Genomic DNA, 26,987 nt, shown 5'->3' with positions numbered 1-26,987 from the left:
ATTCATGTTCATCAGGGGAGCATTCAGTTGCGTAAGGAGAGAGGTAAGGACCTACCATGTCATTAAAAAAAAAAAACCCTAGCATATTACTGCCACTAAATGAAATATGTTTCAGTTCTGTGGGGCCACCACTGGGTAAATTACCTGAGAACATCTCATGTCTCTTAATGACTCTAGTGGTGAAACATTCCTGAGGGGGGGTTGACTGTAGATAGGCATATATCCCCCTGAGAACAATGGGAGGTTGGAGGAGGTTTACCATAGATAGGCAGATATCCCCCTGAGAATAATGGCATGTCGCAGAAGGTTGACCGTAGATAGGCAGATATCTCCCTGAGAACAATGGGGGTTGCAGTAAGATGACCATAGATAGGCAGATAACCCCCTGAGAACAATGGGAAGTTTTAGGAGGTTTACCGTAGATGGACAGATATCTCTCTGAGAACAATGAGAAAGAAGATAACTGCCCATTCTGTAAAGATTTTATCACTAGTACCTGTTACAATCCCATTCTGTGCTGACTGCAGAAGACATGCAGGGTTATTCACAAAAGGGTGAAGAGTTTGGAGAAGTCAGGAGAAGTGAACAATCTAGGACAACATAGCTGAACTAGAAAGTGAGCTGAATTCGAGAATTTTCCAAATCAGCTATTTTGGCCTAGATTGTTCACTTCTCCAAACTCTTCACCCTTTTGTGAATAACCCATACTTCATAATTTCCTGCTTAGTTGGTAGCAGTGGATAGAATTGCACTATATCACAAGGAGATTTTCCAGCAATTCCAGCAGCACATGCCTTAACCATTTGTTATTGTCTCCTGAGACAGCAGAAATGTCCTAATTATCTTGAGTGTTGCTCCCAATTGAGGCTTACAGTCTGTGTCTTTAGCCCTTCCCACAAGGGCTCTTTCGTTCAGCTTTGGATTTGGCTCTTTTGTTCAGCTTTGCTCAGCAATAACAGCATTTGTTTATTCCACCTTATCTTATATAGTATATATCAAAGCAAAATTACCAAGTATTGTGATTGCTGAAGCAGCTGAAGAGATCTCTCCACTTGAGCAATATAGGAAGCAATTATTTCAATAATGAATTATTTAAACAATGGTTGAACATTAAATGGTTAATCCACTGTTCTTGCTAGATTAGCAACATTTGATAGCACAATGCTCAATAACATAACAAAGTTGATAAGATAAGACATTAAATCAATATAAACATCCCAAAAGGTAGAAATACAATAAATTAAAAATAAATGTCTAGGATCATCAAAAGGACCAAGTGATATATGTGGTATTAGTTCAGAGCATATTCCACATTGGTCAACATGAAATATAATTTTGAGAAAACACACAGGGAATATACAATATAGCGAGTAGCATTTGATAAAAATTGATAAACTAATGGAAGGATCCTGAAGAAAAATATTCAGCCATTAGCAAAGTTGTTTCTGCTAGGATGACACCTATTGCTGGATGAAAGATCCAGGCCAGTAATTGTCCAGGAAAGACTAGCATTGATAGTAGCAGTTCTTAACTCAAGACCTGGCAATGCCCATCCTGAATGCTCAGGTGCCCGAAGGAGATTGAATGATGTCCCCATTTAGGTGCATAGTAACATAAGTGCTGAAGCACAGTCACATTGGGTTGCTTGTGAGTACCTGTGTGTAGTCTAAAAGTTGAACCCTGTGTCCTCATGGAGCCCCTTGGATCATATGTCCAGGCTGCATGGTGGGCCTTTGACTTCTCTCAAAGTAGAGGCTTATCCCTGCCCTCTTCTGGTCCTAACCCCCACCTCCTACCATTTAACGGTCAAATTCCCAAATCTCAGTGCCCAGTACAGGCTCTAGTATTTGACAGCTGAACAAAAGGAAGCTGACATTAGTGCATGGAGTGGCATTGCTTGATCTTAGATTGAATAAAAGTCTAGGCTCTGTGTGCAACCTAGGCCTAGGATCCAAGGGGGTCCATAGGGATAGATTTGAAGACTGAAACAAGTAGTTTCAAGTATCCTTCTGTGTTGCCTACTAGGAGTACTCTGCATGTGATTACTATTGGAGCTCTCTGTATCTTGTGATTTGCATTACGGACTGCCTTTTCTTACCACTGGACTCACACCTCTTAAAGGGAAAAGTTACTCTGTTATATCATCTTGCTTAAGACGTTCATAATTGTTGCATCCTTGGTATGCTGTAATAACTTGGGGCAATAGTCTGATACCACGCTGTTATACAACTGCCTAAACATTCATAATTAGTTCACCCTGTGTTATGCAGTGACACCGTGGGGGTGATTTACTAACCTAAACACACGCACGCACCAGGTGCATGTGATTTTTACACAGCAAAGCGTATTTATCAACCAAAAAGTCTCTATAAGCATGTTTCCACTAATGCCATATATGGAAAAATCATGCACATGATGCATATATAATGCTGCTTCACAGTTTAGACAAAAATGGTTAGCTCATGCATTTACATTCCTGCATTCATCAACGCAAGCAACACAATGTAGAGCTAATTTACACAACATCACCTTGCAATTCAGGGCAGGGCTTTGCACAACACACCTGCTGGGTGTGTACACACTACAAAGGTGTTTAGATTCCACCCATAGATCATGCTGGGAGGGAACACACTACAAGGTGTATACATGTTCGTGGTGTGTTTATAATGTTAGTAAATCAACCCCCTTGGGTCAATAGTGTGCTACCTCCTTTTTTTCCCTGATAATTGCGGCATATGATGGTAGGGCTCCAAACTCTCCGCTGCAGACACTGAGAGTGACGCTTGGAGCTCGACCTTGACGCCGTACCCTAGGAAGAGACCCCCCGCAGCTGAGATTCGTACCAATTGCCAAGGCATTACAGGAAGATTGTTATTAGTCATTTAAGAAGTTGGATGGAAATAAGTTTATATATTGTAGTGTTTTTAGGAATACAATTGACCTGTATAAATTACAATACACAAAGCTGAATTATGAAGTTCAGTATACAAAAGCACCAATAAAGCATGTTATTTTGTTAAATTCAATAAATGATGCCTACACATATTTGCCCCAGAAACAATTATATACAAGAATTTTACCGAGTTCCTCAGTCAAATTTATGTGGGTCCAATCATTGATTAAAGTATACAGTATATCTAAAACATAAACAATTATAAAGAAAATAATACATTGATTTTGTGAATGCATTTGCACTTAGGCTAGACAAGGAACAACTGTGCACCTTTGCCAAGTGCGTGAATCAATATCTAGCTTTTGCTGCTTATCTAAGAAACAAATTCATTAAGATCCAAGATGCTCATATATTGTGGTATTAGCGCAACCTCCCAGTTGCTTACAGAAGAATGATATCTAAAAACCACAAGTCGATCTTTTTTTTATTTAATTGCATCAGTATTACTATTAGCCTAGGTTCACACCTAGGCGATTGAGCTGGTGAGCTGTATTTCTGTTGATGTTACATGAGCGCTTCCTCTCAATGTTAAACGAAAGGCTCCTAATTGCCCTGCATAGCAGCTGTTTGTTGGTCCTCTAGGGGGTGTCCCTGAGCCAGCCCCCTAGCCCAATCTGGAAGAAGCAAGGAGAATGAGTGGGAGGGCTGAGCATTTTCTGACATTCTCCTCTGGTCCTCCCAAACTGTTAATTCCGTAAATATTAACATAGTTTATTATTCTTACAAATAACTATCTGATAATTCCTAAATTATTGTGTGGCATGACAGTAGCTTCTGATAGACGCCAAACCTGACCACTTTGTGCCCAGGAGGGTTAAGGCTTCTGGATCTCCTAAATATATTTTGCAAAGTAGGAACCCCGGGACTGGAGTTATGGATGTTGAGCTACTGTATATGGTACTTATAAGTTTTTTGCCCAATCATGTTGTTATCAGTGCCCTCTTGTGTTTAACTAGATCTGTCAAGGGTTATTTGATTAGTGATCTGCAATTATGCTTGGTTGACTTTTCATTAGAGTTTTATGAGACCCCTTAAACAGCTAGGCCAAATATAAACAAGTTGAACACTTAGTGGGTTATTGTAAAAGTTAGAAGATCAAGGAGCTGATTAGCAGATATATGTTCGCTTTGGAATGTAACCAACAAAATGTAACCCATCGGTGCAATCACAACAGGCTGCTCTCAGTTTCAGGGAAATAAGGCAAAAATGGAATGTTCAAATTAATATTCAGGTGCTACGGCCCCATAAGCCTCTTACAATGCACCTTACCCAATGACAAACTTCGTAACATTAGTTAGTCGTAAGTCTTGCTGTCTCCTTAATCTGACTCCTTTACAGTACCAAAGAAGTATGGCATTGACATTACTATCTGAGAAAACATCTAAGTCCATAAAATGCTACAAACTTGATAAGTGTTATCATCTGAAGTTCTTTTGTAAGGATGTACCATATAAAATCTTACACATTGTAGATTACTAGTCCTTAGATGTGGTGTCTGCATTATTATTTTTTTATCGTTTATCTTTTTTACCTATTGTATCATTTTTTTGCCTATTTTTTTATTTTATTTTTTGGTTTAGGACTACAAAACACTTATCATCATGTTATGTAAATGTGACGAGGGGGAAATGTTCTGTAGTCCACAGGGAGAACTCAGATAGGACTGATAACATTGTTTGGATTCAGAATTTTAGGTAGGAGCTTACTGGATTTCTTGCAGGATTAACAGCCTTTTTTGCAATTATTGAACAGATAAATTGAAACCCTTTTGATGGTATACTTAATGGTCCAAAGGGGATTAATAAGATGTGCATACACAGTAGGCATGTTGACACATAATATTTCACAACACATTGGACACTTTCTGTGTAATAATTGTATAGTTCACTGCTACCACAGACCTGTGTGTGTGTGTGTGTGTGTGTGTGTTTGTGTGTGTGTGTGTGTGTTTGTGTGTGTGTAAGGAGGAAGTGGGCTCTCTCTCCCCACATGCAGGCACAGATTTGGGAAACTACAAAGAGTAATCTGTGTTTAGTTGATTGGCCTGGGGCCCTTCTAATTGTATCCCCCTGCTCACCCTTGATATCTTAACAGCTATACTCTATACTGGTTAAGGCCACAAGACTCCAGTTTTATGTATAATAGTGCCTCAGCAAACTCCTGAAGAAGTGGAACATACATCTGTGAAACATGTTGAGACATCTCCATTTGATCACCTGTTTTGATAAGCATCTTCTAATATACATTTTGGATATATATTGAAAAAGATCATAATGGGGGGACTAGTTATAAATAGTAAATATAAATTCATAATGTATAGAGAAAATACAGGAAAGCATAAATGTGCTAGGCACCTTTAATGGCAAAATCAGTGTTCATATCCCAAAGGAGTAGTACATTTTCACTTAATAAATAAGGTGGAGCTGTGCTCAGTTTATCCAATCATGTGGAAGGTTATTATATTTTTTACTCTGTTCCCTGCATCTGTTTGGAGTGAGCCCAGCTCAGTGTTATTTAATAAGCTACATACACATTAATTTCCAAAGTAGGCATTCTTTGACCGTTACATAAATTATCCCGAGTATGTTTAAAAATTGCTATACCTCTTGATATTGCTTAGAGAAGAACTTGTGATTGTTATCAATGTGCTGGTTTATTATTGGATTAAAGCATTTTTAATAAAGCAGAATATATGAATATATTCTACCAAATTATGTTTGTTTACTTTAGGCATTAAATAACATAAAATGAAATATATTCTGTACTAATATATTTTTACTATATATTTTCACTTTCAGGAAGAGATAATTCAGCGTGTTCGAGAGGATGAAGAAAAACGTAAAGATATCACTAATCATTTCCAGATAACACTGGCAGATATCCAGAGCCAGATAGAGCAGCAGAGTGAGCGCAACAATAAACTGTGCCAGGAAAATGCTGAGCTAGCAGAGAAGCTCAAGAGCATTGTCAGCCAATATGAAGGCAGAGAAGAGGTAAGCTACCACAGCTGTCCAAACTGTCAATCTTTTTCAAAAGCAAGCAAATTCTTTAATGAGTGCTAATAAAATATTTTACAGCCGACACAGAATTTTATACTGATAGCGTCGGGTTTATAACCTCAGCAGGTGCACTATTATATTATGTCTAACAATGCTAACTGTGTAACAGAAGTAAATGATTCCCATATTAGAAGTATTAAATCCCTTTTAAAGTCTCTTCATATTTTATTTATCACATACTCTTCTTATTTTCTTTTTTCTATTATATATTTTTGAGCATAATTTTAGAGTATTTTGTATATAATTATATTTTGCCTTTTCTCTTTACCATGTACAATATTTTTTATATTTTGCAATAGATGTTGCTATATAAAACTATGCAACACCCAATAGTTAGCATGGTTAGATTTTCTCTAGAGGGAAACTGGGATGTTACAATGTGTTCTTTAATACAAACTATACCATTATAGCACACAATGCCCAAGGTTACCTTTGTTAGCAACATTATCTTTGTCATTATATCTTAGAGGAGAATAATAGAAATTAGTTTGTATAAGATCATATTTCCAACACCGTAGATGAAGATCATTGTATGGGTAGAGTTTGGCCAACTACAAGCAATAATATTACTATATTTAGAAGTGGAAGCTAGTTATCATTAAAGATGGGCAAATATGCTTGGGTTCAATTTGCAGGCTCATTTGGCACGTGTCATAATATTTACAAAATGTACAGTTTAATGCGAACCCCATTGAAGTAATGGGGAGGTGAATCTGGAAAATCTGCGTTGGCCATTTAAAATTCATTTCAGTACAGCGCTGCATGACGGAATAAATGTCAGTCAAAGTACCGCAGCGCTGAATACTGAAAAATGCCTGGATGGGAAGGGGGTTTAACACCGCGGATGTCAACTGGTTAAACGCATGTTTTTTTTAATCTAGCAGTAATAGGCCAGAATTTAGGAGTTGAAGTAGTAAACAGAACAGATCTAAAAGCTAATGGAAGAAATACAGTTTCAAATTAAATAAATAAAATCACACAAAAATGCCACAAATAGTGGCAAAACATGTTTAATAGAATAGGTTGTGCAGTACCAATATGTATTTTCTACTAAGCTTAATAAAAGGTCAACACGGAGTGCAAAAAAACACTTTCAAACCACAACCCCTCATTCCATAGAGTTGTTATGAAGAAATAAACATTACAGAGCAATATTTCAGGGACAATACGCAGACATACAAAGAGTATGTAAGCAGCTTGACTGGGAAGCAATGTAAAAGGCAAAGACAAGGCAGATTTTATCATGAAATAAACATGGCAGAAATAAAGTACAGACATGTGGCACATCATGATTACTTTTTAGTAGGCTGCATTTGAAAAACGAGAGTCAAGGTAACTTTTAATCAAGAAATAAATATTACGGTGCATTATGTCAGAGACAAGAGCCAAGAGTACAGCACAGGCACGCTGCACATCATGAAAGCATTTTCACGAGTCCACTAGTGAAATAAAAAATTACAGTGTATAATGTCAGAGACAAAAGCACAAAATAAAGTTCATACATGCTGCACAACATGGAATCCTTTTTCTAGGCCAAATTAGAAGAGAGATAGAGAGATGAGAAACTTTTTGTGTCCCATATTGCTTATCCCATATTTGTACAAATACTCGAGTGGTCCAAGTTCAGCCAGTGCAGTATGGCCAAGGTTGAGTTCCAGTGCATGGGCATATTGCATATCAGGCGGTTGGCAGGCAGCTTGTGTTGCCACTTCATTTCAGCCAGTCATACACTGGCTGGGTATGAACGTCTGAAGTGGCCGTACACAGTTCTGGCCTGCCACAAGACATCCTGGGGACCAGGGTAAACTAGAAACCACTGCAACACCAGGTTCAGGATTTGTGCCAGGCAAAGCATGTGTATTAACTTTCACTGCCAAAAGGAGGACAGAAGGTTGGTGTTGTTGTCACACATGACCTTTCCTGGCACAAGATGGCATGGGGTCAGCCACCTCTCAGCATGCCAATGAAGAGCTTAAATAAACTTTTCCCCATTATGGCTCCTGTCCCCCCCAGACATACGAGCATGGCAACATTTTGCCTGGGACGTCGCGTAGACTTTTGGTTGCTTGGGTGGGGATGGTGGTTCTGATAATTCACCAGAAAAGGTTAATGAGGAGGAGGGAATGGATGTGACTAAGCACCATCAGCAAGTTGCACAACACATGGGGGTTGATTTACTAACCTTATAAACACACCACGAACATGTATACACCTCTGTAGTGTGTTCCCTCCCAGCATGATCTATGGGTGGAATCTAAACACCTTTGTAGTGTGTACACACCCAGCAGGTGTGTTGTGCAAAGCCCTGCATGAATTTGCAAGGTGATGTTGTGTAAATTAGCTCTATGTTGTGTTGCTTGCGTTGATGAATGCAGGAATGTAAATGCATGAGCTAACCATTTTTGTCTAAACTGTGAAGCAGCATTATATATGCATCATGTGCATGATTTTTCCATATATGGCATTAGTGGAAATATGCTTTTAGAGACTTTTTGGTTGATAAATAAGTTTTGCTGTGTAAAAATCACACGCACCTAGTGCGTGCGTGTGTTTAGGTTAGTAAATCACCCCCATGGTGTTACTACCAGCTCCATGGGGGTGTGTCTCATCCTGCAAAGAAAATGTACCTAGTGCGCCATGAAGAAGATGTAACATTCCTAGCCATACTTGCTGGAGCACATAACTTTGGTCATATGGATCCTGCCGCTAAGTGCGTGATTCAGCTACATTAATTCTTTTTTTTTTTTAATTCAATACTTTTTTTATTTTAATAATACAATACATAGAACAAACGTATACATTCATAATTACATATTAAAACAGCAATACAAAACAGATAACAATACATACAGACCCACAGAGGGGAAAAAACAAAACAAAACAAAAAAACAACCACACCTCTCCTTATAAAATTAATTTTCCTCTCAACATACCATATTTCTTAAGCCACATTACTCTTCAGAGTACCAATAATAAATAGGAGAGATATTATACGAGAGATATTATACCCAAGGTCCTTTACCATATTCAATCCACTTATCCCACATTTTACCATATTTGTCCATAGTACCTCTGTGCTTGAACATAATTCCCTCAAATCTAACCACTTTATCTAGTTCTTTCTTCCATTCCTCTACTGTGGGAGGCGCTGCTGAAATCCACCTAAGGGCTATACTACGCCGGGCTACGAATAGAGCCCTCGTTATTGCCACCTTTGTGTAGTATTCCACCTTTATGGGTCCAAAAATACCCAGGATACATAACATGGGATTATTAGAGATATGGACTCCAAAGGCTGTATTTATTATGTCTAATATTTCCTGCCAATATCGTTTCAACTTCGGGCATCGCCACAGCAGATGTATTAACGAACCAGGTTCAACCCCACACTTTGGACATTTAGAATTTTCCCTGAATCCTATCCTATGTAGGAATTCAGGGGTCCGATATGTTCTATGTACAATATAGAGCTGCGTCAATTTGTGCGATGCAGATGGTGAAAATAATTGGATTGACAACAACGCCTCCCTCCAGAGGGCTTCATCCAGAGGCCCCAAGTCCATTTCCCAGCCCACTTTACATTTCATGGGAGATTTATTCAGGACCCCAGGTAGTAAATTTGCATACATCTTTGAGATCAAACCTCTCGTCACTGTTGTATCAAAAAAATTATCTATAACCGCATTTGCATTAATGCAGACCTCGGCAGTGGACATGGAAGAGGATCAATCGGAAGTAACATAGATTTTTCCCAATTGACACATAGCCCTGAGAACCTACCAAATTCCAGAAGTAGAGACATTACCTCTAATAGAGAGTGATTAGTATCAGCCAAAAAGACCACTGTATCATCTGCATATAGTACAGTATAGATATATTTTTTCTCCTATCCATAAAATTTTAACTACCATATGTTATGATACAAAGCAATTAGGCATAGTCCCCCAATGTAAGCAAAACTTTGGTACTTGAGAGACAAGGAGAGGAACACAGGAGAGAAAAGAAAAAGGACCCAGCAACACAAAACAAAAAACACTAACAAAATCCAAAAAAAACACAACGCACATTGCACAACACAGTAACAAAACAAAAACAACCCATTACTACATTGACCCCCCACCAGAATATACTCCACTCAGGATCCATATAGGGGGTTAGAGACATTAACTTTACCCACCCATTCATCTTACAGTCCAGATCCCAGCGTGGTGTGTCTAATAATCAAAATATACTCCATCCTCATGACCCATATTAACTCTCATAGCTTCTAGCCTCTTGTATCACTCATTGAGTATTTATCCAACCAGGCAGAGACTGCTAAGGGGGATTCAAAAAATGAGTCCTATCCTCAGTAATTACACGCATTTTTGCAGGATATATCATTGAATACTGTAATTTCATTTGGCGCATTCGTTTTTTCACTTCCTGGTATTGAGCTCTTTTTTTCTGAACTTCCTGTGAAAAGTCTGAAAATGGCATCACTCGCATACCTGCCACAGATATAGCTCCCAGTTCACTAACTTTACGGAGAATTGCCTCCTTATCTCTGTAATTAGTCACTTTGAACAACATAGTCCTTGGAAAATTTCGATGTACCTTCGTATGTGCAGGAATTCTATAAGCACTTTCGATCATAAACATAGGAGATAATTGTTCTTTTCCTATTGTCTCTAGGATCCAATTTTCCATATACGCCACCGGATTTAACCCCTCAGACTGTTCACGCAATCCCACCATTCTGATGTTATTGCGCCTTGCTCTGTTTTCCAACTCTTCGATCTTACTAGAATTAATAGTAACTTTTTGCAACGCCATTTTAAGATCGGCACATACAGAAGCATTTACATCCTCCAGTTTGTTAATTCTGTCTTCTGCCTCCGTCAGCCTTTCTTTGAACTTCTGCATATCTTGCCTGAGTAGCTATTGCCTAATTTTATTATCAACTAAGGCAAGAGAGGAATGGAGGATGTGGTGCTTGGACACTTGAACAAACACTGACTAAAGGCTGATGGAAGTGCTGACTTTTATAGGGGGGACTGGCACATTTGCAAACCCCCATTATTAGCTGTACTATGCCACCTGATCATCGTTCACATGTCATGCAGTGCATTCTTGGGGTTCCCTACTGTAAACAGTCAATGTTTGCAATGAATCCTGCATTCACGCAAACTCATACCTCATCCCTAGTTATCATAACTATAACTATAAAAATGTAGATCTCCTGAATAAAAGCTAACACAAAAATTAAACTTCCACTCTCTGAATATTTGTCTCCTTTATAAGTCTTACTCAATTAAAATGCTATACATTAAAATAACCCCTTAAATGTTGGCAATAAATGAAAATGGTATTTACAACCCAATTCCAGGCTAGATTTATAAAAGTCCCCTGGGAGTTAAAAAAAATAGCTCTATCTGCAATAGTCACCTATTTTCAAGTGTCATACCCTGAAGTACCTCCTCCCTGCCTCCGCCTCAGTTCTGGATGTCACTCAACCCAGAAGTTTGAAGACATGCTGGGGTTGATTATCTAAAGTAATAGAGCACATTTACTTTGCAAAGTAAATATTCACTTTGCCAGGAAATATTCTCTTAGCTTAGCAAATTTGGTAAAAATTTACTTTGCAAATAATACCCAATCTTTAGAAAGGATAATTTAAAAAATATATATTTGCCTGCACATGATTGGATGATGGAAGCCAGCAGAGCTTTACCTCATTCACTAAGCTAATGTAAAATGACCTTGCAAAGTGAAAAAAATTTGCTTTGCTAAATGAACAGGACTGCCCACCATCGGAAGAAGATCAGAAATGAAAGGGGGCATAATGTGACGGGTCAGAAGAAAAAGCAAGTATAACATTTTTAAAAATGCATATAGGGTAGAGGGTTCTCCAGTGGAGAACAAGAGCCCAAAGTTGGGCATTAAATGAATATAGATACTGCCATTGCTGATCTCTCCTTCAAGCAATGCTAGTTGCCTGTCCACCATTTGTATTGTAACCAACCTTTTAAATAAATCACACTCACTTTCACATGTCTTTACTTACAGCCTCACTTTCACATGTCTCTAGTATGTTTCTACACCACATTAAATATTATCCTTATATCTTTTTACAGAATCTGGACAAGATGTTTAAACAGAGGGAACTTCAGCAAAAGTTGGTGGATGCCAGGCTAGAACAAGCCCAAGAACATATGAAAGAATCAGAGGAGAAGCACAAGCGGGAAAAGGATTTTGTACGTTTTTTTTATATTACTTGTTTAGATCATGCCAATGTGTGTTAACCTACTTTCTAACATTTTAGAATAGTTTTATATGCATGTCTCTTTAATGAAACATTAATTCTATCAGAAATAAGCAACATAAAAATAGGGCATATGTAGAAAGGGTAAAGTTGCATATAAAATGGCATGCAAATTTTAAGCATCACTCTGTCATGCTGTTATATATTATTTTAAAGTTCAGCTATCGGTTAAGTTACAGCTTAGACATCTTTTACATGCCCTTAGATTAAGTTCACCTTTGTCTCCCTACTGCTGGCAGAAATGCTAGCAATTAAAATGACAATTTTAAATCCTTCATAATTGACATCACTAAGGGGAATACTGCTTTCAAATGACAAGAATCAATATTTTTTGAGTGTGGGGTTATGCCAAATATCTTTCTAAATCATAAAATGAATAAATCACATTCATTAATGTTAAAAAAAACCTGCAATTACAATCAATTGACATAAAGTCCTTTTTTATTGGTTAACATTTAAATGTGCTAAATTTTAGGTGTTTGGACTGGCAATAAACATGACTTTAAAATAGTTCTTCCACAATGACAATGTGGCAGTGTGTTGCTGATATATTAGTTCTAGTGTATAGAATGCTTTTTTCTCAGTAAGTAAGACATTTTATATTGTCTGATATTTTGAGATGAATATACATAGATGTTTTCCTCTACATAGGGTAAGAAGACATATACGGAATGCTTAAGTAGATCATGAGATAAGCAGTTTAATAGACTATGTTTGACAAACACCAGTGATGCCTGAGAGTTGCTAGTCACCTCTGTGATATACAGACACAGTACAGATTATCATCGGAACTCATATGTTATACTAAAGGACACGTATCTGTTTTTGTCAAGCTTGCATTTCATTTTTTTATTCCTTCTTGTTGGACTTGATCTGGAGAGTTTCTTCCCATCAATAATATATTGCTTGGTATCAATGGTTGTCCAAATGGTTTAAGCAATTGCAACCCAAGTGGTGAATATAATGAATTTCTGTGTGGTGTCACAGCAGCCTGTTTTTTTTGTCTTGTTATTGTATTTGGTATGTTCCTCTTTCCCACTCCTCCCTAATGTTTTAGTGCTTGTTGGTACAGTCTTAAGCTAGACACTCCCTCCCTCTCTCTGCTGCTCAGGTTTTAGTATTGCTTTCTTAGCAGAGATATTACTTACGATGACAATTACTTGCCTTCTTACACTTCATAAGACTTGAAAAACATCCTCTGCGCTGCACTAAACTGAAGTTCCAGTATTGTAATAAGTATCGGGAGTATTACTCAGTATCGGTGCATCCCTAAAAGTATCAGTAACATTTTAAGATCCATGGATTTCCTATAGGAATAAAAGGAGCTTATGCTTCTGTAAATGAGTATATCACCATAAATTAAACTGGAAAGGATTTCAAATACTTCAAACAACTTTAAGTTTTCAACTTTTTATTTACTACAATTCTCCTGAGGTGCATGAGAACAGATACAGATTTAAAAGGAAGAGCAGCAAAGAGAAGGGAAACAACCATGGATTACAGTAAGGCACACATTACAGTATTATTTTATGTTAAAAAATCTGAGGGTTTAATGTCACTTTAAATAAAATGTCCATGTAAAAATATTATCAAAACACAGCACTTTGATTACTAAATAAATAAACAATTATACAAATCTACATAAATCCCTTCACCACCATATACAAAACAATCAATAGTGTTCAACATATACATCCAAATTTTTTTCCTTTTTTTATATTCAAATTTTCTCTATAATTCTTTGCTCTATTGAAAACAAAGAAAGTGTCCATGTGTCAAATACTCACATACAACAATTTGTGTTTTCTACCTGTGAAGTTGTCTTACACCAAGTCACCACATCACACTTCTTGTATTGAACTCACCAACTATACTGTGGATTTAGTATTAACATACATCAGTCAAAGAAAGCTCTCTCGGTCACACTTAACCCCTTGTTTGGTAATCTGAACAGCAGCTATTAGTCTTCTCAGATGGCCCTGAAGAGGCGGTTCGCCCGCACAGACAGAGCGCTCCTCTGCCCAGAGTGATCGCGGCTCTCCCCGCTCCTCCTCGCCTCCATCTGCAGACTCTGCATCCTCCTCCATCCAGAGAAGGGCAATATCACCAGCCTCCTCACAGTCTACCAACTCTGTGAAAACAAAGGCCGGGATGTCGGGAGGGCGAGTCGGTGACACAGAGGTGAGTCATCACAATTCTTCTCTGGATGACACAAGGGAACTAAACAGTCCATCACTGGGTTCCCTACTACCAACCAACCAGTATTAGATACCACACTAAAGGATATGCCAATATCCCTGCGCAGTGCCATTCACTCAGACATGGTCGCCTTGGTTCAAGATCTACACGCAGAAGTTACTGCTGTGGGCTCAAGGGTTGATCATGTGGAACACAAGATGGGGGAATTTACTTCTACCGCTAATGACCTCATAGACTCCCATAACCAAGTCTCAGAAGATGTTACCTGGTTGCAGTCTAAAGTGGCAGATTTGGAGGATAGAGCCCGACACAACAACATTAAAATTAGAGGAGTTTCTGAGTCAGTCGCCCCTCAGCAGTTACTCCCTTATGTCCAGAATATCCTCTCTACAACGCTGCCTGATGTTCCTCCTGCCGAATTTGTGATTGACAGAATTAATCGCCTACCAAAATTTGCGTTCCTGCCAGACAAGATTCCACGTGATGTCATTTTACGTATCCACTTCTTCCACATGAGAGAGAAGATCATGGCGGCTGTCAGATCTCCTTCTTCACTACCGGATAACTGCGCGAATCTGCAGTTTTATCCTGATCTATCGCAACACACCTTGAATCTCCGTAGAAACCTGGCGCCTATAACCCAAGCTCTGCGGAAGCACAACATTTCTTACAGATGGGGTTTCCTCACCAGGATAGAACAAACTCCTTGGCAGGGTGGCAAAAGTCAGACAGGGCCTTCTCCTCTACTGTGGGGACTTCAATATTGTATCGGACCCCGTTGTGGATTGTTCAGGGTCGCGTATGCGACCACGCTCCACTAGTCTATCCCCATTCTTGGCGAGAGAAAATCTCTATGACGTCTGGCATTGCCACCATGCCAATGAGAGAGACTTTACATTTCACTCCCCTGTTCACAACTCGTATTCGTGCATTGATATGTTCATAGTAGATATATCCCTCCTTCAGAGAGTGTCTGAGACGAAAATACATAGCATCACCTGGTCGGACCACGCTCCCATCTCTATACAAATATCCCTTTCCCCACCCAAATCTCGGACACGAATCTGGAGGAATGATACCTCGGTGCTACAACGCACAGATATAGCCTTATCTCTTGCTAACCATTTGACTGAGTTTTTGTGTACCAACACGGGGACGACCCTATCATAGTGTGGAATGCCCATAAGGCATACATGCGGGGAATACTCATACAGGAAACTGCTAAACTAAACAGACAAAGATCTGCTCAACTATCTAAGCTACTCAAGCATATCCACGATTTAGACACACAAAATAAATCCGTCCCCCAACCTGCACTTATGTCCCAACTGAACAAATTAAGACTTGAACTGCGTACCCTTCTCTTAGACAGATTTGATAAATCTTTGAGAAGGCTACGTTTGACATATTACTCTAGTGCTAGTAAGGCGGGGTCATTTTTTTCCAACCGGATTAAAGGTCATAGAGCCAAGTCCAGAATTCACCATCTTGTGTGCACTTTAGATGGGACAAAAACCACAAGCCCCATAGACATTGCTGATAAATTTAAGTCATACTATAGTTCCCTATACAATCTTAAAGAGGATCCATCTACCCCTATACCCACGGCTACTGATATTAACAACTTCTTATGCTCTTTGAAACTACCCACTCTAACCACAACCCAACTATCTACCCTTAATTCTCCCATTAAGGTAGAGGAAATCTCTTGAATCATTAAATCTCTGCCCAGTGGTAAGACCCCTGGTCCGTGTGGCTTCTCAGCCGAATATTACACGGCTTTTACAGACCTGCCGACTCCCCATCTGCTCCGGGTTTTTGGACCGGCCATCCGAAAAGCTTAATTCCCAGATGAAATGTTAAAAGCTACTATAGTAACCATTCCCAAACCTGGCAAGGCACCTACAACTCCATCTAACTTTCGCCCGATATCATTGCTTAACACTGATGTCAAACTTTATGCTAAAATCATAGCCTCTAGATTGAACACTTTGTTGCCGGCATTGATCCATCCGGACCAGTCGGGATTTCTATTGGGTAGACAAGCACCCAATGCCACTCGTAGACTTATTAATTTCATACACTGGGCCTCCAAATCCAAAACTCCTTCTGTCCTTCTGACATTAGACGCTAAGAAGGCGTTTGATAGAATTTACTGGCAATACATGGAACACGTGCTCCGCAGGTTTGGCTTCGCTGTTATGGCGTTATACTCCTGCCCATTAGCTCCAGTATTAGTCTCAGGAATCCTTTCTTCCTCCTTCTCCATATCTAAATGCACAAGACAGGGATGCCCCCTATCATCTTTAATATTTAATCTGCTCATGGAACCCTTCGCTGAAGCGATTAAAATCAATCTCTCTATTACAGGATTCCAACTCTCCCACCACCATCACAAAATACAATTGTTTGCTGATGATGTGATTTTTATGACCACGAACCCAGCTCCCTCCCTGTTTGAGGTCCACAAAGTTATACACCAATTTGGTCGCATGTCCTACTATAAAGTCAACGATTCTAAATCACATATTCTCAATATAGGCATCCCCTCTACAACACAGAAAAAGATATCAGCCTCGCTACCCCTATGCCTGGAGAGATGATAAAATATCATATCTGGGCATTAACCTCATACCGAATACCATCTCTCTATTCAGAGAAAACTATTTTCCATTCTTAAATATGTTCCAAAATGATCTCATAGAATTAGATAAACACGAACTGTCATGGTCTGGCCGCCTAGCAGCCTTCAAAATGTCGCTCCTTCCCAAAGCACTTTATCTATTCAGAACACTACCAATACCGCTGCCTACCCACTATTTTAACTCCCTTAACTCCCTTTGGTGGGAAATTAAACGATCCTTCATACCTAGACATAACTTCCTTCATTTTCTGTTGGCCAGCCAGTGTCCGGGGTTCTCTAATGTTCCTATATCCCCAACTATAGATGCCTCTGTGACCGCTTGGAGACATCTATGCTCCTTGAAATTCTCTCTAGAACCGACCACACGAATCTCTTTACCAATAGAAGTTTTGAAGCTGCTCATTCCAGACCTTAATCTTAAACATTGGCAGGCTAGTTCTATTACCCGGATCTCTGATCTCTATGAGAACAACAAACTCAAATCTTTTCCGGTACTATGTAGTCAATATTCCCTCCATCCTTCCACGTTTTACCAATGTTCTCAAATACACCATCTCCTAACTGGGATCCACATCCCTGAGGTTCCTGTCCCTAATGACCTGTGGACATTCTATCATAACCCCCACACATCCACTAAGGGCATTTCCCTAATCTATGGCTTATTACGGGAGAAGCATTCTTTTGTTAAGTCTCATTCCAGAAGTGGGAAACTGACCTGCACATCACGTTTTCTCCAGCCCAGTGGACAAGAGCACTAAGTATGATATTCTCGGCCACAAAATGCATGAACCTTTGGGAGGTCTCTTTGAAACTTATCCTTCGATGGTAACTTACTCCCTACAGACTGGCTAAGTTCTCAACAGACCATTCCGCATTGTGCTGGAGGAACTGTGGTCAAGTGGGGAACCTGCTGCATGACGTCTGACAATGTCCCGGAGTGCAGAGCCTTTGGGGAGACGTGTTTTTCGGATCATTGGTGCGATCAGTGGTCAGGCTGCCACCCCTGAGCCAGCACTGGCGCTTCTCAATCTAGGATTGGAGGACTTTCCTCCATCAACTAGAATTGTAATAACTCATATTCTCTTGGCTGCCCGGCTACTCAGCGCTAGAAGCTGGAGGACTCCAGATTCACTTACTATTTCACAGGTTGCCAATTTAGTCCATCTACAATATTCCTATGAAAGAATACTGGCTTTCCAAACCGATAACTATTGATTGTTTGTATATGGTGGTGAAGAGATTTATGTAGATTTGCATATGTGCATATGTATTTAGTATTCGAAGCCTTGTGTTTTGAAAATATGTTTATTGGATTTGGACCTATTCTTAGGGTATACACAGCAGCTTTGGGGTCACATTTGAATTCATAAGGTACACACTAATATTAGCGCAGCCCTGCTTGAGCAACGTAATAACATTTTCACTGAAAAAATTAAAAAAGGGGAACTATGCATAAGGGTTAGTATGCATGTATGAGATATTGCTGGATTTTAAAAATCCGTTAGCAGTGCATTTTTTAGGAATGTCATAATAGCTTTATGAAATGATTGAAATGTATTTTCCAGTCATGCATCAGCTCCCGCAGGGGGAATTTTGATAAAATCCTTTGCAGAAGGAATGCAATTGGATTTATGTGTGTAATACTCTCTCTCCTGTCAGTTTAAATAATGAGCTGAAACTAAATGCCTTTTTGAAGAATTGGAAATATGCACTTTTAGTCTTTTTTGTAATGAGGGGTATAGGTACTTTTATAGGCCATGTGCCCTTAACCAGATGTATTGCGTTTAGATCATTTTTTATTATTGCTGTTATTTTTCATTATTATTTGTGTTTTTTGTTTGCTTTTTAAATTTAATTTATTTTTTGGTAATGCTGATACTGCGCTGTTAAATGAATATCCCTGCTAGATAATTGCTACAATATATATTGCTATATACTGACTTTTGAGTTGGAAATGTAAAGGTAAATGGGAGTGGTGTCCTATAATGTGACTATGGGTCCCTGATAAAGTCCTGTTCCATATGAAATGCATGAGTGGATGTGAAATAGTCAATCCACTATGCTCTTTTTGCTTTTATGACATACCAAAATATGCAAGTCCTAAGTTTCTAATGTACATCCATATGTATATCTAAGGAAACTCATACGGCCTTGTATGGTTATATATGTGATTGAAATATAAGAATTATAGTGTAACTAATGTTAAAAACTGACCGAACATATGTGAATATTTGCTGTTCAGCGACATAGGCTTGATCTTAACTAAAACAGAATCTTAGCATCAGTTTGGTGACCTTTGAATCATATCATAATTGTGTATCAAGATACCTATTATGTATAGTACATTTTGAATTAAGCCTTTGAAGAAAAAATTATTAACTGCATTGAGGCACAATATTTCTGATCCTCTTGGGACCTTCATGATGTGTAGCATTGATCTTTGAGTGGACTATGGGCTACTCTGAACTGCAAATGAGATCTGTTACTGCAAGATCTAAATATACTTCTAGCTTGGATTTTAACCCAGGACATTGTATTATTAGTCTATCTAGGATTTAAATCATACATATAGCACATACTGATATTCCAGTATGTAGCGGATTCACGGGAGAATTTTTGGGGGAGAGGGAAAGGGTTTTTAATGTTGTCTATGTCCATTCAAAGAGATTTTCCCTTAATTCCTCTTCTGTCTGGGACCCATTACCTGGACACGAAGTCAGTGGAAAGAGACAGCAGCAGATACCTAACAGAGGTTCTAAACCTTCTCTACTTTACTAAAGCAAAAAAGCATTTTTTTCTGGATCCCCATTGAGAACGTTTTCATTAATCACGACTGTGTACAGAGACATAAATAAAAATTTGACAGAGATTCCATCCAAAAAAACAGTCTTGGTTGGAGTTGGGTTTAAGGCCTCGTTCACACTGATAGGACCGGCCATGTACAGATCTGTGCGGTGTGCACGGCCGTATCTGGCTGCTCCCAGGAAGGTCAGGCGCAGCCTGTTCTTTTGTATGGAAGGACGTGGCCACATGCCGCCGTACGCTCACCTGAACTGCACATCCGTGTGGGTGTCTGTGCTCGGACGCAGACTGGATCCATCCTGTCTGCATACGAGTACGGACACCCGCACGGATGTGCAGTTCGGGTGAGTGTACGGCCGCATACTCCGATAGAGAAGAACAGACTGCTGCGTACAAATCACATGCAGCACCTGTCCTTCCCAGTGTGAATGAGGCCCAAATAAAACATTTTGAGACCACCCCAGCTCACAAGCAAATCTTGCCTTTCTATTGCTCTTCTGTTGGAAACTCCCCCCAATTCCCATCCTTGAAAAGTGTTATCACCAAAATTGGAAGTAAGGGAAAATCCTTGGCGCAACATACAGCAACAAAAATCTGACAGAGATAAAACCAGAAAAGGAAGTTTGATTTATCTGCTTCAGACTGCAGTTCTAATTTTCCCTGCAATAGAAAAAGAGGGTTTTTGTTGCTGGCAACAGCTCCATAATGGTGACACAAGAAGCAATAAAATATGACAGAGGTTCTAACTAGGGATGCACTGATATCGATACTAGTATCGGTATCTGTACCAATACTGAGTATTTGGGCGAGTACTTGTGCTCGCCCAAATGCTCCCAAATGCTGGGTTCTGGTATCAGGAACCCAGGCGGCAAGTCATTACACGCTGCCCAGCTTCCTGATTGGAGGGGGAAACTGGCTCCATGTTCCCTCATCTTCAGAGAGCATGGAACTGGCTTCCTGGCCAATCAGGATGCCATGGGGCGGGTAATGACTCCACCCCCCCAACTTCCTAATTGGCCCAGAAGCCAGGCTCCATGCTCATTCGTCACCAGGGAGCATGGAACTAGCTTCCAGGTCAATCAGGAAGCAAGGGGGCGGCAAGTCATTACACAACCCCCAGATTCCTGATTGGCTGGGAAGCTGGCTCTATGCTCCCTCGTCACTTGGTGACGAGGGAGCATGGAGCCGGCTTTCCAGCCATTTAGGAAGCCGGGCACCGTGTAATGACTCGCCATCCAGCTTCCTGATTGGTCAGGAAGCTGTCCAATCCGGAAGCCAGGCGATGAGCCATTACCCACCCTCCGGCTTCCTGATTGGCCAGAAAGCCGACTCCATGCTTCCAGACTCGTCATTACATGCCTCCCAGCTTCCTTAATGAGATTTCTGGTATCGGTATTCGGCATCGACGAGTAATGGGGGGAAAAATTGGTACTTCGGTAAAGGGGCATCCCTAATTCTAACCCTTCCAAACTACATTCAGCACAATATGTTTGGAACGGTTGGGTGAATCCATGGCAGATCTGTACAAATTCACATAATATTATGGATACAGTTACACCCTTTTTATTATACGGAAGTTCCATCTTTCGCAAAAATATAATAACTGCACATTTCTGCACATGTGCAGGTATGTTTCTTTTGTGATCAGTAAATTGCGGGCACAATGCTCTGAGTCCTGCAGACTGTTCCTCCCATCCATGTCCAAACCAAGGTACAAACATGCAGTAACATAGATGGGAGGAAGTGTCAATGAACTGCAAGTGAGGTGATGCCACTTGTAGTTTCTCCATTCACAGAGCCTGGGTCTGCAATCTGACCATGTTTTGCTACTAGTCTCCCCTACAGATAGGCCCCCCCTTCTTATGTGACACAATGGGACAAAGACCTCGAGACGACAATTACTGACAATATCTGGGAACAATCCTGGGACAACACTAGGAGTAGTTCAAGATGTGCAGGCATGCTGGAGATCAATTATAAGGTACTCATGCGCTGGTACCTGGTACCCGCTAGAGTGGCTATCTTTAACCCCGATTGCTCCCCTAACTGCTTTAGGGGTTGTCCCAATCGAGGCACGTTCTTCCACATCTGGTGGACCTGTCCACAAGCCTCAGACCTCTGGGAACTAATCTTCAATACCTTATCATCGCTGTTCTCGGTGCCGTTACTCAGGGATCCCTATTTTGCACTCCTCAACTGCAGGCCAGAGGGTCTCTCTCGCACTCAATTTAAACTCGCCATGCATATCTGCACCTCAGCCAAAAGAGAAATAGCGAAGAACTGGCTAACGTCTTCACTAAGCCTCGCCAGTGTTATAACTCATGTCAATTGGGTTATGACTCTTGAAAAACGGACTGCACAAATTGAAGATAAAATGATCAAATTTGAAAATACCTGGTCCCCGTGGATAGACAAATTTTTGGCCCCGGGCACCCCCCGACGATTATGCTCTATTTAAACTAGTCTACCGCCCCGCTCTTATACACGCTCCCCTCGCGCCAGTGTACAGACAGACCCACTTTTTCTTCCTCTTTCCACCCCCCCCCCTCTTTAGCACCTGACCCTCCACCCACCCTCTGATCCTCTCTTCCAGTTGTGAGTCCCCTCCACCTTGTGTTGTCTTGTCTGTGTTCGGTAGTGCCGTTACCTGAGAATCTAACTGGCTAGCTACAGACAAAACTGGCCACAGCCTTGAGATTCTTTATCCTCTGGCATGATATAGATCTTGGTTCTCCCACGGCTATCTGGAAGTGAGACCCGAGCATCTCCTGCTCTGCATTCCTCAGACAAAACATACTGGCTGACTCTTCCATCTATCTGATATCTCACCAGGTTGCCATACCATATGAACAAATGCAGTATATATATGGAGTATGTATGTTCTCATTTTTCTCATGGTCCACTGTGTATCCACATTAGCTATCCGGTCGAAGCAATAGAGTTCGATCTATAATCACCCATTATTAGATCTATAACCCATGATTAACATCTGCTAACACAGGCTCTCTTGTCGATGCTACGGTCTGCGCACCGAATACTGTGATGTTCTGTACTGTCGATTGTCTTCTGTGATGAAACCAATAAAAATGTATATGATAAAAAAAAAAAAAGTATGATCTGCCCATCTTGGACAGGCAGATCGTACTTGCGATCATCGATCATTCCGATGACCACAATGCTGAACATGCGCATGCGCAGACCGGCCCGTTCGGCATTTGTCTCCCTAGCATCATTCAAACCAGCCGAAAATCGTACGATTTTCGGCTGGTTTTCTAGCATGCTCCTTAGACAAAAAATGTGCGACCGTACAGTAGAAACGGTATCACATCTTCATTCACACTGCACGATTCTGGTACGATCGCAGGATTTCCCGTGATTCTGGTACGAGAATTGTGCAGTGTATGGGCACCTTTACACCTTAAAAATGGGTGTAACATGAATAATGGCCAGAAAGGTGCACTGAGTCTTTAAGCTCTACAGTTTCTAAAAATTGTATGTAATGTTTAGCTTTCAAATGTTTAAAAAAAGTGTACTTTTTGAGTTCTCTCCCAGTTGCACTACAGATCATTATATTAGGTCGAGAATAACTTGATTGTTCTAGACAATCAATTCATGGCTGTTGCTAGTACTGATATCAAAGAGTTGAAACATAAACATCCAGATATCTGATGTAATCAATCAACCTGAAGATCCTAAATGCTGAAATTTTTGTGATGGAATAAAATTTGTGTTATTTCTATTTAGTAATTGAAGACAGCAAGACTGTCGGCTCAAGATCATCATATTTTTATCCAGCTAGACACATCCCTCAGGCATTGCCATCTGTCTATACCAGCTATCCATATACTTTTCCTAAACAATTTGATTAAGGAGGCAGCTGTTACACTTTGCTGTCTTAATCTATTACTTGGCGGCTGCAGTTTCTATTTTATTATTGCTTAGTTTTACAATACTAGCCCAGATGCTTATTAAAGCATAATGTTCTTTTAGCTTGAAACGTTTTATTTATTGTTCATGCCAGCTATAAATCACAGAAAAGCATTCTAGGGCTTACAAATATTTTCTCCTGCTACTCAACTACTCCAATACGATTACTGGAGGACTGCTGCTACATCATACATATTGTCATTAATTAATTTCACAAAACTGTTTTCTGCCTGTGATATTCCCTCATGTTAATAAACTAACATGGAGAGTTTGTGTGTGAAAAGTGCATTCTCTAAGTGCCTTTGGCATATCCATTTCCTTCCAAGGTAAACAGTAAAAACTAACAAAAAAAAGAACATTTTAACATAAGGAACATTAGAGCTGAACTCCTCACAAAAACAACACCGATATAATTCAGGAAAAATATTTAGGGGCCATTTATACCTATCTGTTTTAGTGTGTTGCAGTAATGTTATGTGCGTTAGCGCATTGCAGTGCCATTTATTTTTAATTGTGTGGTGCGCTGCAGCAGAAAAAAATTCAATTTTTTTTTTCTCCATTCAAATGAACTGGCTGCCCTAATGCGTGTTACAACGTGTGTGACACAATGCACAAGAAAGGTAAAGTCTAAAGTATTTTCGAGCGCAGCCAGAATATTTCTTTATATCCACCTTTTGCATTCACTGTCGAAGTGTCTTATATTTATGGATTTTTAAAGACTTTTTTTAAAAACTACAAACGATTTGGACTATTCACATATATATATCGATAAAAGTTTATTTTATTTTATCTAATTGGTTATACATTGTTTGTTCATTCACTATTTATTAACAAGAATCACCCACACATGATACATATATTCACAGCTTATCACAGTTTACTAACATTTATTAGATAAATTCATACATTATTTGATTTGAATATTTTATAGACGTTAATTTGTTTTACACAACCATTCACATTGAGTTTTTGAGATACACCCCTTCACTGAATGTTTGATTTATTTATTATACACATTTTTTAATTGCACACGTCAAACCTTGATCCTAACGTCTGATTTCTTATATTCACCTCTGAAGGACGGTTAGCGCTGTACGTTTTAAGAAAATACATCCTAATAGGGGCTGAGTGCCTTTAGTTCAGCAGCTTCCCACACCCTTCTAGAACAATTAAATTTCACATAATTTTTATCAATTCAAACTTTTATTCATATTTTATAAATTTTTAGTATCCCCAATTTCCAATAGCGCAAGTTCTTGCAGTTTTTACATATACTTTAACTATAAAGAAGAAAAAACAGGGTTGTTTAAATCTCAAAACTGGATGTACAGAAATACAAATCCTTTAGCAACTAAAACAGCCATGGTAATATGTATGTATTTTAACAGTGTATTTAGCTGTTTGCTTTGAGTTTAGCTTTCCCTTGACTGATATCATGAAGAAATCCTAACAATGAAAGTATAGGAAAATCAAATATATAAAATCACATATAAGCTGTAACACATTTATGTAATTTACTTTTAACATTATTTTTAATATGCAAATCTACAGAAGAATTCCGGGCAGTTACAAAATTAACTCTGGGCTACCCCCACTCTGCAAAAGTTAACTGCTTGTTTTTTTCTAGGATCTAAAACAGGAGTGGGCAACTCTGGCCCTCCAGCTGTGCTTTAAATACAAATGCCAACATGCCTCTGGGAGTCATGCCTGTAATTGTCAGTCTTGCAATGCCTCATGGGACTTGTAATTTCTCAACAGCTAGAGGGCCGGTGTTGCCCACCCATGGTCTAAAATAAAGAAGTTATATTCACCAGAGCCTCGATCCTGTAGCAGTGACGGCTCACATCTCTCCCCTCTCTGCTCTGGAAGTGGAATGTCCCTCTGCATCCCCACGCTCAATACACTGTATTAGATATGATGACAAATAAATCCTTAGACCAGTGAAGGGGCAAGCAAGCTAGCAGCAAGGCGGTATCGAGGATCGGGCAAGTATAACTTTTTTTATTTTAGACCCTAGAGAAAAAACGAGCAGTTAACCCTTGCAGTGCAGGGGTAGCCCCATGGCAAGGGTTAATTTTGTAACTGCATGGAGTTCTTCCGAGATACTGAGCAGAATAGAAAATAAGTGAAAACAATTAAAAAAGATTAAAAAAATTGAACACATGCCGGCAAAAGAAAAACAATTAGGCAGAGCTAGCGGTGGCAGCTATCTCCGTCCAACTGTTTCCTATTGGCCAGCACCTGCCAGAGTCTTCTGGCAAGTCCGGCCAATTAATAACAATTGGACAGAGCCGGCCTGTACAGGCTATTGTGAATAGCCCTTACAGTAGCCCTTTGGTTCGACTGAACCGAAGGGCAGAGGCAGCCGAAGCTCTCTCTGTCTCTCTCTCTCTCTCTCTCTCTCTCTCTCTCTCTCTCTCTCTCTCTCTCTCTCTCTCTCTCTCTCTCTCTCTCTCTCTCTCTCTCTCTCTCTCTCTCTCTCTCTCTATCTCTCATCCTAGACCCCTGTCTTTTTTCAACCTAATTCTAGAGAAATAAAAATTCAGCTGGTTTATAATTTGCATGCCAGAAAAATAGAGAGACAAGACAAAAAAATAAATGTTGAGGCTTTTATATATGTTAACCCCCTCTTTATACAGTTTGAGGGGTATGAGTGTGAAGAGCTGAATCGTAAAGTGGAACTCCAGGAAATTTTGAAATACCACAAGTGAAATTAGTTACCTCTTCTGCAGAGTATGCTAGGCCTGGAGTGTGGTTGGTTACTGTAAAAATCCCAGATTCATGTCGGATATTACATACAGCGCTCTTCTTCTTGCACTTTGAATGATAGTTCTTGTACAGTAAAGGAATCGTGTCACTTACTCTCCCTTTCCTCTACCCTTGTCCATTTACAGAACGCCTTATATTCTGTTCACAGAATGTAAGACAGGGAATGTACAAAGCAAAATGAGGGACAGGGAAAATGACAATATCTCCCACTGCCCATTCACAAAAGGCTTTGTATTCTATGAAGAAGGGAGTAAAGGGCATGTAAACAATATGATCCCTTCACTTTTTTTCCATACAAATCAAATATAAATCGTATATAAGTACTATCCA

The 26,987-nt window shown here is 39.7% G+C and overlaps 1 protein-coding gene across 1 annotated transcript in view; it reads left to right on the top strand.

Annotated features, from left to right (window-relative positions):
* Positions 1-26,987, top strand: part of TXLNB (taxilin beta) — a 61,916-nt gene that overhangs the window by 12,368 nt on the left and 22,561 nt on the right. Inside the window, exons 4-5 of the mRNA XM_018567331.1 lie at positions 5,752-5,946; positions 12,129-12,248. Of these exons, the coding sequence (XP_018422833.1) occupies positions 5,752-5,946; positions 12,129-12,248 (315 nt within the window). The remainder of the gene's footprint in view (positions 1-5,751; positions 5,947-12,128; positions 12,249-26,987) is intronic.

Source organism: Nanorana parkeri, unplaced genomic scaffold, assembly GCF_000935625.1.
Source record: "Nanorana parkeri isolate BGI_ZX_2015 unplaced genomic scaffold, ASM93562v1 scaffold1031, whole genome shotgun sequence".
Classification (NCBI taxonomy): Eukaryota; Metazoa; Chordata; class Amphibia; order Anura; family Dicroglossidae; genus Nanorana; species Nanorana parkeri.
This window is presented reverse-complemented; position numbering and strand designations above follow the sequence as displayed.